The following is a 14,967-nucleotide window of genomic DNA, read 5'->3' on the forward strand; positions in this document are numbered from 1 at the left end:
TAACTTTTTCTAAATTTTCTCTCTACTTTTTCCCCCATAATGCAGCCCTTCCCCGACTTTGTTAACACCGGGTGCTTTGTGCATCAAACGATCATAAATAGATGAACAATTTATCTCTTAGGGGTCATTTGGTAGAATGTTGGAAAGATATTACATACACTAGCTTTAGTTTTATCGTCTAATAAGGTGAGAAAAGGGGATTAAGGGGTGAAAGAAAAAGATAGGAGATTTTGAATGACAATTTATATCTTAATGATCGTTTCGTAGAATGTATTAGAAAAATATTACATGCACTAGCTTTAGTTTTATCGTCTAATAAGGTGAGAAAAGGGAAGCAAGGGGTGAAAGAAAACGATAAGAGATTCTAAATAACAATTTATCTCTTAGGGTCGTTTGGTAGAATGTATTAGAAAAATATTACATGCACTAGCTTTAGTTTTATCGTCTAATTAGGTGAGAAAAGGGGAGTAAGTGGTGAAAGAAAAAAATAAATGAGGAGGTTTAAATGCTTCGGGTACGAAAAGGAGAGCAAATGCCCCAAGACATGTCACACTTTCAACACCCTAAGAACATGATCCTAGATAGAAGAGCATGAAAGTCGAAAATTACGGTAGAAGATTAAATCGGAGGAAAACTAGCACTAGAAAGAAGTTGAATGTGTGACGACATGAGCTGCTTCTCAAAAAGTGTGCATGCAAGAACCATGATTATGTCATCCCTAATGTATGAAACATAACAAACACCAGCACAAGTTAAACTTAAACATCAATTGACAAAACTCACTAACAACAATCTATACATCACTTCCGCATGCCAATCTTTACTGTAAGGTCAGTCATGCACTTTTTATGTATGCTGGTTATTATAGTACTATTCATGGCTACAAAATCGCCATTGTCACCATCAGATTCACCAGCATCGATGAGCTTGCAACTCCAGGAAGAAGAGCAGCTCAACAACAATTACGCCTCAATCCAAGAACAACAACTAAACAAGTTCAAAGACATCACATATCAATTTCAGACAGAACAACACTTCCAAGATTATGGTTTCTTGAGTCCAGCACCATACTTCGGCAGAGGTGACCCAGCTCCTATTCCTCATGGGAGAGGCCATAATACGGAGGAGCACAAGGCAAAGTGATCCAAACACAGTTATTAGTCTCTAATTCGTACAAGTATTCAGTAGCAGCAATCACCGTTTAGGTACACTTACATTTATGTCACCTTATTATGGCTATAAAGCAAAGTATATGATATGAGGTAATGATGTAAGTAAGAGTTGTTATCTGCTTGATTCAGATTTCGCACTTTGTAATGATACCAAATAAATGCAGACAAGTTTATGGTGAATATTAGCTTATGAACAAATTGTCTGTCCATCACAACAGAAAAAGATTCAAGCATATTGCAGATATAGCTGAGCACCAGGAGAACAGAGAACTCCAAGAATTCAATTCCAATCCACAGACCACAATGATAAACTTAACAGGAATGAAACACAATTTAGATTTAAATGCAGGACGTGAATTTTGCCAACTGTTAAAACTCCAATAACATCACAAACTGTAAAAGGGCTACATAGAATGTCCAGAAGTCTGCATATTCCACCAATTAAACCGTAAATTTTCATCAAAATTGCAACTCTGCTTAACCATGCACATACGTTATGTAGCTGAGAACTGTTTTGAGGATCTATCATGTATTTATATACCATCTAAGAGTAGAAAAGCTTTCGAACATCGTCTTGATAATTGAAGAACGTGTCAACCAAAAGCTCCCATTTTGGGTGCAATAGAGGATCAACTACAGCTGCAAAGGCTTTGACTTTAAAGTACACAACCAAAATAATGTCACCTGTGAGAAAATAAACAGACCGAAGATTCTATCAGTTTTCTTTTCAAACCAGAAGCTACTCCACTGTTAAATGCGAAACACAACCAGATATTTCATAAGTAAATTACCATCAGCAAATTTTGAATTTCGAAGCCAACAAAAAACTACATTCAGTACCTTCTTGTTTAATTATTGCTTTGAGTTAAAGGGGCAAGAAAATAGCCATTAAGACATAATATAATGGATTGCTAGTTGAGAATTGGATTTGGATTGCTAGACCGTAGACAAAATCTTCTTTAAATATTACCATCTAGCTAGTTGTCAGGTTACATGTCAAAAGCGCCTAGAGTTAATGGTGTCTGGTTTTCATGGTTCTTTTTAATGAAGATCTGGTTTTCATGGTTCTTAACATTAACCAAGCATTTCAAACTTCATGGTTTTTTGGTTTGTTGACAGAGGAACTGCAATGCTGTAGTGAATTAAAGTTTCTCTAGCTTAGAACCAGTAAACGTGGGAGCAAGAGTATTTAGAGTTCTTGAACTAGCCTGCGGAACACCTCTTTGCAATTGGGGAAAAAACAATGAGCTTAACACCAAACAAAATTTCAAAAATATAAGCCTGATACAAGGGGTTGTGAACATTAACTCAAAGACAGCAATTTTTCTATCAGAAAGATATAATTTCAGCAACGATGACGTAGAAGAAATTGATTAGAAAGACGTTGGAATTTAATGGGAGAAAGAAGGAAGAAATTGTCTATGAATAGGACATGGGACTCTAGTGATTGCACCCCCTAAGGCAAAGCTGAACAAAGCACCAAGCATCCAACCAAAACTTCATCCAACGCCCTAGCAACTTACTCACTTTTCCATCAGACTTGCAAAACCATGGAGACACATGACTTCTCCCTGAATTCAGACTTACAAAACTACAAAGGCAGGTATATGTTGCCAGATTTTGACACAAATTCTGAAGGGATACTCACATGAGATGTATGGCAGATGGACCGGTAAAAGCAGCAACCTTCTGGGCACGCTGTGCTTCACACTTGTATAGCTCCTTCGTTTCTTTTTTCATACGGCGCGCCTCACGCCGTTCTTCCTTCACAGCAGCCTGAAAAGGTAGAACCTCAATGTTAAAATATTATATCAGATGTTTTATGTACGATTGAGAAGAAAAAATAAAACCAAAAGGACTAGGTAAAGTAAAACAAGCTCAGCAAAGGAGAGAGATATCGAGCAATACAATTCCACAATAAAAAATATTGATATACAAAACCATTGACCTTTCTTTCTTTCTTTTCCTCCTTTGACTCTTGACCATGTTGCTTTCTTTTGAGCTGCTCCTTCATTGAGTTGTCCTTTCCCTCCTTTTCTGAACCTTGCTTTTTCTTATCTTCCTTTAGCAAGGCATGCTTTCCCTTGCTAGGCAAATAGTCTACAGGAAGATTTGCTTTTCCTTTGAGGGATATTATAGGCGAAGCTTCAGAAATAGCAGGGAGCAACTTTTTTCTCCTCGCTTCAGGAGCTACAATTTTTCCAGGGTGGTTATCAAGATTTGAATACGTTGACACTATAGTTTCACAATCCCATACTTCTGAGTCACTGCTGCTTTCATCAAAAATAGCTGCTTCTTCCTCTGGACCTTCATTTTCATACTTCTCTGCATATTCTCTGCACCGGTTTATGACATCAGCTTCAGGTTCAAGCAATTCCGCATTATCTGGTCCATAATTATTGAGTTCCAAGCCATCAATGGCACACTCCTTAAATGCATGATTAAGCTTTTCTGCAAGGGATTCGTGACATTCATTTTCCTCAATCATATCACCATCATATTCTTCTTCGGTATCAGATCCATACTCTTCAAGTTCAAGCTGAGAAGATGAGATGCAAGACAACTATCAATCAAAAATATCAATAAAGAAGAACGGACATTATCTTAATCATGAAGAAACAATAACAAATGTAAAATTATCAACTCTCTAGAGTCTAGTGAATAAAAAACTTACAAGAGACTTAACAATTCTCGAGAGTAGTGTTAAATTTACAAGGAGAGCTACTATAAGCAGACTATCTTATTCTTCTACCTAAAGACAAGTACACTCAAAATCTAAACAAGGAAACATCATACAAATTAACAACCTAAAAAAGCAAACACTGCAGAAAATACTACAAAAATACATATTAATCAAATTACTATACACATTATAAGCTTATGCAATTACCCTAAAACCAAGAAGCAATTTAGAACTGAAAATAAAAAATAAACCTAAACATACAAATTAACACATGCTTATGGCTTCATTCAATCATGCAAGACAAAATATTTCCTCTTTCAGCCCATAACAACTATTAATTTTTTTCAAGCCCAATGATGATGCAACCATGGTATGAAACCAGTCATCAGAACAAAAAGCTCGAGGAATGAGTCTAACAGCTTGCTGAAAAACAATAGATTAAGCAAAGATAAACAGCATGAAAATCCATATAATCTATTGGATAATAATAGTTCAAAACCTAAATGTATGTACTACTTAGAAGTCATTTTCAGGGAAAAGATAAGAGCTTTAGTGGAAATACTTAATACTTATAAACACAAAGACTCAAATAATTCCATTCTCTGCTAACCTTTGCCTTATCAAAAAAAGAATATTTCAACTCAATTTCAGCTGAAAACATGCCATTTGTACATGTATCTGAAGTTGTATCAGTTGACACTGATAAAGGATAGTAATAGATCTTACAAGCAATTAGCACTGTAAGACACGCAAAAGGTGGCTTAGATTGCCTCTATTATTGAGCAAAGCACCAGGAGAAAAAGAACTTCAAAAAGAAACAATGTCTTGGAAAAATATTTTTAGAGCAGATGCTGCAAATTCAGACCTAATGGGGTGGCCTATCTATCAAAGATAGAAACTTGCGCACACCTCCACTATTCTACAATGCTCCTCAGCCTCCCAAACTATGACTAGGTAAACCCCATCTACCTAAGACAAGGGAAGAGCTACCAAATACCTGTGCTAGTTGCAAGATAGAAACATTTTCTTTTAGAAGGAAAACTTGAGCTCGACAAGTGTGAGGTAGAAATTAGAAAATATTTCAATGAGTTGATTGAGGTGAGCACCAAATGGACTGGAACCACATTACCGGAAAAAAGGCAAATTAGACCAATTCATTTAACATGGGCTGATGTCCTCTTATAGCACACTTATGGTCACTTTAGCCTCTTCTTTTCTTTTTTTGGGGGGAAGTAATTTTTCTCTCTCTTAAGTTGTCATCGGGCTTGTAAAAGTTCCCGTGAAGAAAACTATAGATTTGAACAAAAAGAAAAGAAAATATAGGAGAACAAACGGCTTACCATATCAAACTGTTCATCCAGAGGGCGGCGTGCTCTTGGCTTCTCTTCAATAGTCGCAAATTTGGCCTCATTTCTCTGCACATGTCCAGCCGTATCATTGCTTCCTAGTTTGTCAACGTCTGATCTCTCTAGCAAGCTTAAATTCTTGTCAAGTTCCACAGTATCTGCCTCATCGGGTAGGTTTGCCGTGATAACAAAATCTTCTTCCAACTCTAAATCCTCCTCATCAGACCCAAAACGTGACAAATCACTGTCATCTAGCAAAGCAGCAACTTCAGGATCCACTGCCTTCTGAACTCTTACCCCTACCGTCTTGGCTGCCACATTGTATACATATTTCTCATTGGAATCATCATCCACTTTTGCTACCGCAACTCTTGAAGCATCATATGCCTAACCAAAACCATAAATTTGTTAACTAGAAAAGATATGCCACAAAGCTACTGTCTTTAAAAATTATTAATCAATTCTTTGTTTTCCCTTTCTTTCAATAAGTATACTGACAAGAACATATACTTCACCAAATCCAAAATAAAATACTGAACCAACGTAATCATAATGATGAATTATACTCAAAAAGGATTTGTATACACCGCCAACTAAAAGGGAATTGAGGCATAGTTGATTGTATCACTATACTAATTCAACCAAAGCTGAAATCCTAATACTACTTCCATATAATACAACTAAAAATCTACAACAATTAGACCTCAGTTCAAACACGTTGGGGTTGACTAAATATTAATCCTTAGCGTTACTCCATTGAAACTCATATACAAAAACAAATAATGCTAATTCTATATAATTATGACATAGAATAATACTAATTCAACCAAAGCTAACATTTTTAGGCAGAAAAAGTAAATACAATACAAAAATTCATAGAATTAACAAACCTTAACATCACGAGGAAGCTCATTAAACTTAGCTTTAGGATTCTCATAATAAGCAGAGCCTCCACCAGTATTCTTAATCTCCCTCAAGTGATGTAAGTAATTATACCCATCATCAGGAAACCCTAGCTCCAATATCTCCTTTCTAACATCATCAGGTAACAGCACAGTTTGATTTCCGGTACCCGAATACCCGGCTGCCCACCCATTGTACTCCTCTTCATCTTCCGGAGCATCAGCGTAAATCGAATTCGGGTCATCTGGGTTAATTTGATCGGCGGAGTGAAAGGCGTCGACTGAGTAGGATGTATTGTTGTCAACTCTGACGAACACTCTGTCGGCGCCGGAGGACCCGGATTCGTAAGCCGGATCCGATGAATCACAGGCGAATAACTGAAAAGTAGCTGATTTCTTTTTGTCGATGAACTTTTTCTTCCCCATTGTTATCGAAAAAAAGCAATCGCCGGCACAGATAGTGTTTTCTGAAACTCGATTTTAGCTAGTTTCTGTATGTAGAAGAAGTTATATGTATGCTAAAACCCTAAAACCTGTTTCTTCAAATACGTTCATAATTAATAATTTCTAAAATAATTATTATATAATTAAATAAAATGTAAATATGTTCTTTGACTTAACATCGGTTAGCATTTATCACTTTTAATTTTAATTCTACACAAAATACTTAAATTAGTATAAAATTAAACAAATAAACATATATATTTAATATTTTACATGATATTTGTGTTGTATGTAGTGGTTTATGTGACAATTTAATTCAAACCACATCAAAATCCTTGTGCCGAACACAGCTCAAGGTATCATAGGCCCAAATTTTTTACATCCAAACAACTTGTAAGCCCACTGATGGCCCATTTTGATACTCCTAAAATCCTACTCTTTTTTAATACGAAATAAATTGAATTAAAAGGCAGTAATAAACTAGGTCTGTATCATAAAAATAATTTAAATAACCTGATTTTTTAAAATCTAATCTTCTTTCTTTATTTTTTCTCCACATTCAAACATAAGATATATTGTTTTTTTATTTTATTTATTTTTACCTAAAGAGTCTATTCTAATTGGTAGAACTCTGATTCAAAATTATTATACAAACTATCTTTTGATATTGTTTTATGAGAAAATTTTAATAGCTCAGTTGGTCAGCTACATAAGCTTTCACTTTATTAGTTCTGTGATACATGGACAAAGCCTTGGTTCTGAGATACATAAACAAAGCAATCATAGCAGATACATGTACTTATAACTATGTGTATATATTATTATATAAATAATAATAATAATAATAATAAAAGCAATTAATTATGAAAGTATAGAGTATAATTAGTTGCCCTTTAATTTGTGCTTATCTAGAAGACTTGAACTTGTCGCTATTTTTCAGGTTAATTTGATTGATTAGCATTCGTATTCGCATTTATATTTTCTATCTTGGTTCTCCTTTACTAACCTCATTGGAAAATTAAATACCAAATAATTTTGCAATCGATTAGCTTTTTAAAAAATCACACATAGAGGTTAAATTTTCACTCACTAATCATAATATTAACAAGTTTGTTTGCGTAGAATCTATGCGGTAGATCAATCAAGATATTAAAAATTTGATTACAAAGAAATTAATCCGAGTTGAGCATAAAACTAGAAGTAATTGAAGATAGTACCTAATTAATGGTTAAATATTGCAAGCCTAATAAAATAGGATGGGAAGAATATAATTAATGTGTAGAACGATATTTGTAAAATCTGTTTTTCCTATTTTTATTAAGAAGGTTATATTCCAAAGTTTTAAACAATTTAATTATTAACCAAAATACTTTTTAAAAATTTCAACTGACATTTTTTTAATAAAATGTTCATCAAGGTCTCAGAAATATGGAAGAGATCGGCCAAGAACACAAGGAATTGAGAAGTGACAATACTTATATTATTATTATAATTAAACAACCAAACAAAAAAAAAAGTAAAAATATAAAGAAAAGCGCAAACTAAATAACTAAACTTCTATAATTGTCCTTCAACAGAGTAAACACTTCTCATTATTCTGGACTAGCCAAAAAGGAGATGTTGTCGATCCTTGAAATTATCATACGCATGTACAGTTTCCTGACAATCTTTGAAATTATCATACGCATGTATAATTTACTCACGATCTTTAAAATTATCTACTTCTAAATAATAAAACAAGATCATATAAAAATGTAAAGAAAAAAGGGAAGGATAACAAAATATCATATTTAGTTGGATGACCGGGAATTCCTACCGATATTGCAAGGGTTAAGCCCAAAACTATGGTCCTCAAAACAAAGCGATGGTGATTTTTCTCACGATTTTCAGAATTATCATATGCATTATGTACAATTTCCTCACGATCATTGAAATTATCATACGACTGAACAATTTCCTCACAATCTTTAGAATTATCCTTCTTCCGTTGTTCTGCCATACTTTAAAAAAAAAGATATATGCTTAGATTTGTCGATGGATAGGTATAGTATTTCTCTTCTATGAAAATATCAAGTATATATAAAAGAAAAATTAAGTCCTAGTTGAATTAAATAAGTGACAAATCAAAATATACAAGAAGACTCATGTTAAAACACTACTTCTTCATATGAATGATGAAAAAAAGAATTATTATTATTATTATTATTATTATTATTATTATTATTATTATTATTATTATTATATATATATTAAAAGTCCTTGAAAATGTTGTTTGAACCTCTTACCCTCCATTAACTATACACAAAATTGTCATTTACTAGTTTTTTAATATTTAATAATTTAAAAAATTAACCAAAATTAAATTTATTAAGACTTTAAAATTAATAGTTTAATTGTCAAACACGAATTACAAGAAAATCTAATCCTACTCAAGTGCCAATTTTAAGTCCCAATAACTCTTAAAGTTCAAAAGATATTAGTTTGACGTGAACTAAAACACATTGAACCTATAGCTTATAATTTGTAGTTTATTTAAACATATGTAATGTTCTAATATAAATAAACACAAATTAAAAGGAAGAACTAACCTAGCAAATATATAGGAGCAGACTTCTTCGTAAGAAAAATAAAGACTATATATATAGAGATATATACTAATATTAAAAGAAAAAAAGTGTTCACTACGATTAATAGTAAATAATAAATTATATTTGAGTTGATTAAAACTTAATGTAAGAGAAAAATTATTATAAGTACTAGATTACAATGAAAAATTATTATTATAAGTACTAGATTACAATTAATTAGTTCATATTTTATCGGTAAGATTAAGCAATATATAAATAAATATTAGAAGTCCAACAATATCTGAATTAATGATTATATTCTCACAAAATTTGAAAATTGGACGGAAAAATCACCCCATATCTCTATATATTTAAGGATTAATATTATAATTTTTATATATTTATTAATATAAAGTAATGTATATAATTGTTTAATAGAGGTGGAGTTAGAAGCCCAGCTATGGTTCGGATGAATTCAGTAACATTTGCTCAAATAATATATTTTATGTTAATAAATTCATTAAATATGTATGAATAATAAGTTCAAAACTTAGTTATTAACACTTGAAGTAGCCATTTTAAAATTTAAAACTCGTAAAATTAAATAATTTTGACTCATCTTTTGTTGTTAATATGTCTATTAATAGGCCAATAAATTCTAAGTTGGCTTTAGAGCCACCCTATATGCTGTTTTAATTGGTGCATATTTTGATTGATGGATAATTTGAAGTTATTGTATAATTAGGAATAACTTTCGCCTTGGCAATTTCGAAAATAAAAAATTGTCGTCAATTCCATCCTTGTAAGTTGTATCCTTCTGAAATTTTATTTGATGGGATCTAGCAAAAATTGTTAAGTAATTTATTATTTTTTAAAAAAAATATTTTTTTATAATTTTTGATCAATCAAACATGAAAAATAATTTTCTTAAAAATGTCCCCCTTTATCAAACACACCCTTAGTAGCAAGGTATTAGAAACATTGAAGAGATTAATCAAGATTAACCTTGCTAAAATAGTACTCCCTACGTGACATGTTATAAAACACCAAAATTATAATCAACATAACGATTCAAAATGCAAAAATACAAAGAAAAAGTGCAAACTAAGATAATAAACTTCTATACTTGTCCTTCAATCGCGTAAGCACTTTTTTATCATTCTGGCTAACTAGTATATGTTGTCGATCGATTTCCTTCGTTATATATCTAAGTAATAAATCACCACCTGGAAAAATATAATGAAAAAAAGGATGAAGAATAAAATAGCATATTCAGGTGGAAGTTGGCAAATTCCAATTCCTATTGCAATCAATAGAGAAAACCTATTATCTTCAAAATAGACTCTAAACGGTCGTCCTTCTGTGGTTTCACCATACTTACAAAATAAATATGCTTAGAATTGTGTTTCTCAAGCGGGCTTCGGACACCGACGAATAAATAAAAAAAGTAGAAAGAATTGTGGTCCTCAATGTGTAGGTATATCATGTCTTGTATATATGGGAGGGAAATTAACTCCTAGTTGAAATAAGTGACACGACTTATTCGTACAATGAATAATAATAATTAATAATAATAAGATTATATATATACTAATAATGGGCGGTACAAAATTGAGTCAATTACAAATCGAGTCCAATAGAGAAAAAACCTAAGTAATGATTAATGACTAATGACTAAAGGATAAATGGACCGAAAGTATAACGGAAGATAGACTTGAGCAATTTTGGATGTTATGGAGAATTTTTTGGACCTTTTAGCCACAACTTCTTTAATTTTTTTGGGTGGGTGGATGGGGATCCTGGTTATTAATAACGTGAGAGTGATTGCCATATTTGACAAACAAGAAGGATAGGGACATGGCAATGATAATATAATTGAGAATGAAATATGCAAGTTGGAATCGTCCTAGCAACTTGTATTTCATTCAGAGCTGGTTTTTTTTTTTTTTTGGAGTCCGATTAAATTCAAATTCACGGTTGAAAGTCCCAGACCCACATTAGGGGTAAAATGCTCCCTAACAAAAGCTACTCCATATCTAGAGGGACAATAGCTACTCTATACCTAGAAGGATTTGAACCCGAGACCTCTGGTTAAGAATAAATGAGTACTTTCCACTACACCACAACCCTTGTTGATAGAGATGGCTTTACTAGTGGCCTAGCTAGCCTTAAATGTTCTTGTTTACCCCATAAAGTTTTGGCCATGTTGGCTGAACATTTGATGCACTTTTGCTGGCTTTTGGTCCCTATCTGTTCTCTATTTCTAACTGTTAGTGTATTATAAGGGGTGGAGTCAAAATTTTCATTAAAGAGTTCAAAATATGAAGAAGTAATATGTATTATATATATTACGTAGGAAATAATTTTAACATTGTATAAATAGTGTAATTTTTCGTCAATCCTACCTATCTCCTCCCCTACCACTACTGTTATATATGTCCTAATTATGCCAATTGTGATTTGGGCTCCGCTTTTTTCATACTTCAAATGTCTGGTCGGAGTCCTCAGGGTGGTCGTTACTATTCATTTTGGTCCATTATTTCACTAAATTTTTTAGTTCTTGAAAATTGATTGATCACGAGTCACTTTTGGCCCCATCTTGCCATCCACTTTTCTTACAATAACTGTTGTTTGTCTGTTAAATTGTGTAAAATTTTGTTCAAATTTAATACTCTTGATTGGAATTTAGATACTACTTGATTCGACCCAGCTTTCGCAAATCTCAACTAATTCCGCAGAATACATGTCACCTCCTACCAACAATAAATACCAACTAACTCTTTAAAATATTGGCATGCAAGTTGTATTGGACTAACAAATTTTAACTTATAATTACTGAATTTCAAGATATCAAGCCCCTACATGGCTGCTATATATAATAATATATCTATTAGAATTTGCCAGTCTGGCCTTCCTATCTGATAACAATCATCTTTGCAGTGCAATGTCACCCTCTTGTTGGTGTTATTCCCAGACCAAAAGGGATAACTAAAAGTTCTTTAGTTAAGTGCCTTTCTTAACTATCGCTTCTTTGATTCATACATTGAATTTCATCAATGTCCTATGAAATAGTGGAGATAGGTTTTATAGTCCATTATAAATATATTTTCAAGTGAGATCGATAAAATATAACACATGAAATCGAGATTTTTGTAGCTTATAATTAATCATAAGAGATCATTTTTTTCGTTGAAATACGACATAACATGTGATTGTGTCCAACATTGATTCATAAACCTCTGAGTTTTATGGGATTAAACAAAACATAATAGGATTTGCATTAATACATAAAACAAACACTTAAATTTAGTCTCAGCTGACAAATAAGGCTTCTAACTTTGAGAATACATATCTTAACACCTCAATTTGGTCTCGACTAGCAACTACACATTCCAATATTCATCCTTGCTTATTGTATCTCATGGACATCCAACACTGATGTAACACATCAATTTTGAAAAGTGCTAGAAGGTCATTTTGTAAATTGGAATATAGATATTTACAAAGCAAAAGAGGCCCTTGCACCAGAACAATAATTCCAAGAACAGTACAAAACCAAGTTGTATTAATTGAGCACAAAAGAGGAGATGGGGTGTTCTTTTTTTTCTTTTTTTTATTGCTCAAACTAAATCAAGAAAAGGCAAAAAAAAATAAAAAAATACCCACAGAAATAGAAAAAAAAAATCAAACTAGAGAATTAAAGAAAAAGATGATTGGATCCAACTACCAAAGAGTTCTTGATCTTTTGAAGGAAATAGAAGATGATGATGGGCTGATTTGTGGAACAGCAAAAGAATTGTCATCTCTCCACTTTCTACTTGACTTGTTACTTGTAACTTCCTTCATGTTCTTAAATTCAATTTGTCCACCAAAGTTTATATTCTGAGGGAAAACTTGGTTCTGATTCTTCTGAGGAGTAGTAGGTGGAGGTGCTTGAGGGACCCAAATACCTATATTTTCTGGTGAGAATGGATTCATTGTGCTCTCAATTTCAGTATCCCAAATCGGAAACACATCATTATCATCAATCTACAAGAAAAAAAAAGTAGATTAGATAATAGCATTTCATAACCAACCGATAAAAAGGACAGTCTGATGCACTAAGTTTCAGCTATGTGGAAAAGGACCGGACCTCAAGGGTCTATTGTACAATAGCCTACAAAAGACTATTTCCACAGCTCGAATCAATGATCTGTTGATCACATGACAATAATTTTACTAGTTATAAGATTGAAAATGAGCACAAAATGCAAACCTTACAGAAACCATTAGTAGGAATTGTAGAGGAATTCAGCAATTCTTCAACATGCCATCCAGGTAACATCTCTAAGTACTCTGATATACTACTTGTGTAACTATTTTCCCCAATATTAGCTGCCACTGACACTTCTTGAGGAACAGAACCAGAAACAGGCAAAGTTTTTTTTGTGCAAATTTGAGACTTATTGAGATTTGTAACAGAATCTTGATTTGCACTAGATGAAGTTGCTGATGCTGATGCTGATTCTGATGAAGTATAAAGCGAAGAATTCGCTGAAATTTTGACACCAGTTAATAGAAATCTGTTATGTTTCTGTGTATGTTGATTAACTTTGTGTATTGAAACATCACACTCTCTACATAGAATTGCTCTGTCTTGTTGACAAAACAAAAAAGCCCTTCTTTCCTGTAAAATTAATAAGTACCCAAAAAAATTAATAAACTCATGACTCAGAGTTCTAAATTTAAATTCTGAATCCGTCTCTTCTGACTACTTTACCTGACAAATATCGCAAATAGGTATTTGTTTAGGTGAAGGTTGAATAAGAGAGAAACGTTGATGTTTGCTAGCTAGTTTATTAGCATGATGAACACGATGATCACAGGAATCACAAAGAGCAGCTTCATCAGCAACACAAAAAACAGAGGCTTCATTATTGTTACACACATCACACTGGATCTTCATTAGATTAATTAAATTATATATAAAAAGAAGAAAATTTTTTGAAGAAGAAGATAATAGAGAAAAGTGCAGAAATGGAGAGTTTATAAGAAAGAAAAGACTGTGGGGTGCGTTGAAAATTGGTAAAGAGAGAGAAGAATGGTAGGGGGATTATTATAATATATTACTCTTCGTCCCAATTTAAGTGACATTTTCCGTTTTCTGAGTGTTAAATAGTTTGAGCTTAACTGATAATTTAGCATGAAATTTTCAATTTTTTTAAAATGCAATTTGTAAATTATATAAAATATATTATAAGTCACAATAATTGATAATTAAAGATATAAAAAAATATATGAAAAATTTACTAAAAAAAATAAATTTATTTAAATCTCAAAAATTAAAAAATATCATTTAAATTGAGATAAAAAATATATATTATATGGAATAGTGCTATAATTAGAAATAATTGAATCTCCAAATCTTGAATGTGATAATTGTATGCTGTAGAAAAAATGGCTCAGGTGTGTCATCAACAATAGAAAGGTTGATTTTGTTTTATCAAAATGTGAACTCTTTTTCCTCCTCTGTGTATTCAAAATAAGTGTACTGTGAGTTTAGTAAGTAAAGAAAAATAAAATAGAAAAATGTTTTTTTTAGAAAATATCTTGTTGAAAGTAAGTGATTTTTTATTATTTTGTAGTGTTTAGCAAGTAAATAAAAAATTTGTCATGCAATATTTATATATAATCTAGTAAAATATTATATAGGAAGGGTGGGAGTTCGAGGGTGGTAGAGATTGAAATTGTTGGATCGATGGAAAGGAAACAATGAACTTGAAATGTCACTTATGAAACTTGTTTTCTCTATTATTTTTTTTCATTAAGAAGTTTGTTTTTCTAAGAAAAAATATTTTTCTTCGTGTCAAATAA

The 14,967-nt window shown here is 32.2% G+C and overlaps 2 protein-coding genes across 2 annotated transcripts; both read right to left on the reverse strand.

The window, feature by feature from the left end:
* Positions 1–1,346: 1,346 nt before the first annotated feature.
* LOC125827669 (uncharacterized) lies at positions 1,347–6,623 on the reverse strand. The gene is made up of 5 exons (XM_049506986.1): positions 6,092–6,623; positions 5,196–5,588; positions 3,121–3,711; positions 2,821–2,948; positions 1,347–1,856 (listed from the first exon to the last, which is right to left on the reverse strand). Exons 1-5 carry the CDS (start codon positions 6,527–6,529, stop codon positions 1,853–1,855), a joined length of 1,554 nt encoding a protein of 517 aa, XP_049362943.1. The 5' UTR covers positions 6,530–6,623; the 3' UTR covers positions 1,347–1,852.
* Positions 6,624–12,811: 6,188 nt separating this feature from the next.
* Positions 12,812–14,189, reverse strand: LOC125827702 (B-box zinc finger protein 21-like). Its single transcript, XM_049507029.1, has 3 exons — positions 13,874–14,189; positions 13,370–13,780; positions 12,812–13,143 (listed from the first exon to the last, which is right to left on the reverse strand). The coding sequence occupies exons 1-3, from the start codon at positions 14,057–14,059 to the stop codon at positions 12,838–12,840; spliced, it is 903 nt and encodes a 300-aa protein (XP_049362986.1). The 5' UTR covers positions 14,060–14,189; the 3' UTR covers positions 12,812–12,837.
* Positions 14,190–14,967: the final 778 nt, after the last annotated feature.

The sequence above is a fragment of the Solanum verrucosum genome, unplaced genomic scaffold, assembly GCF_900185275.1.
Source record: "Solanum verrucosum unplaced genomic scaffold, falcon-dt-bn FXZP01000064.1, whole genome shotgun sequence".
Lineage (NCBI taxonomy): Eukaryota > Viridiplantae > Streptophyta > Magnoliopsida > Solanales > Solanaceae > Solanum > Solanum verrucosum.

Excerpts from the sequence above, each read along its gene's own strand:
- LOC125827669 (XM_049506986.1), bottom strand. The coding sequence starts at position 6,529 with ATGGGGAAGAAAAAGTTCATCGACAAAAAGAAATCAGCTACTTTTCAG. Across the intron at positions 3,712-5,195 it reads TGGATGAACAGTTTGATATG|CTTGAACTTGAAGAGTATGG; the intron begins GTAAGCCGTTTG and ends TCATCTTCTCAG. Across the intron at positions 2,949-3,120 it reads AGGAAAAGAAAGAAAGAAAG|GCTGCTGTGAAGGAAGAACG; the intron begins GTCAATGGTTTT and ends CTACCTTTTCAG.
- LOC125827702 (XM_049507029.1), bottom strand. The coding sequence starts at position 14,059 with ATGAAGATCCAGTGTGATGTGTGTAACAATAATGAAGCCTCTGTTTTT. Across the intron at positions 13,781-13,873 it reads CTATTTGCGATATTTGTCAG|GAAAGAAGGGCTTTTTTGTT; the intron begins GTAAAGTAGTCA and ends TTAATTTTACAG. Across the intron at positions 13,144-13,369 it reads CTACTAATGGTTTCTGTAAG|ATTGATGATAATGATGTGTT; the intron begins GTTTGCATTTTG and ends TTTTTCTTGTAG.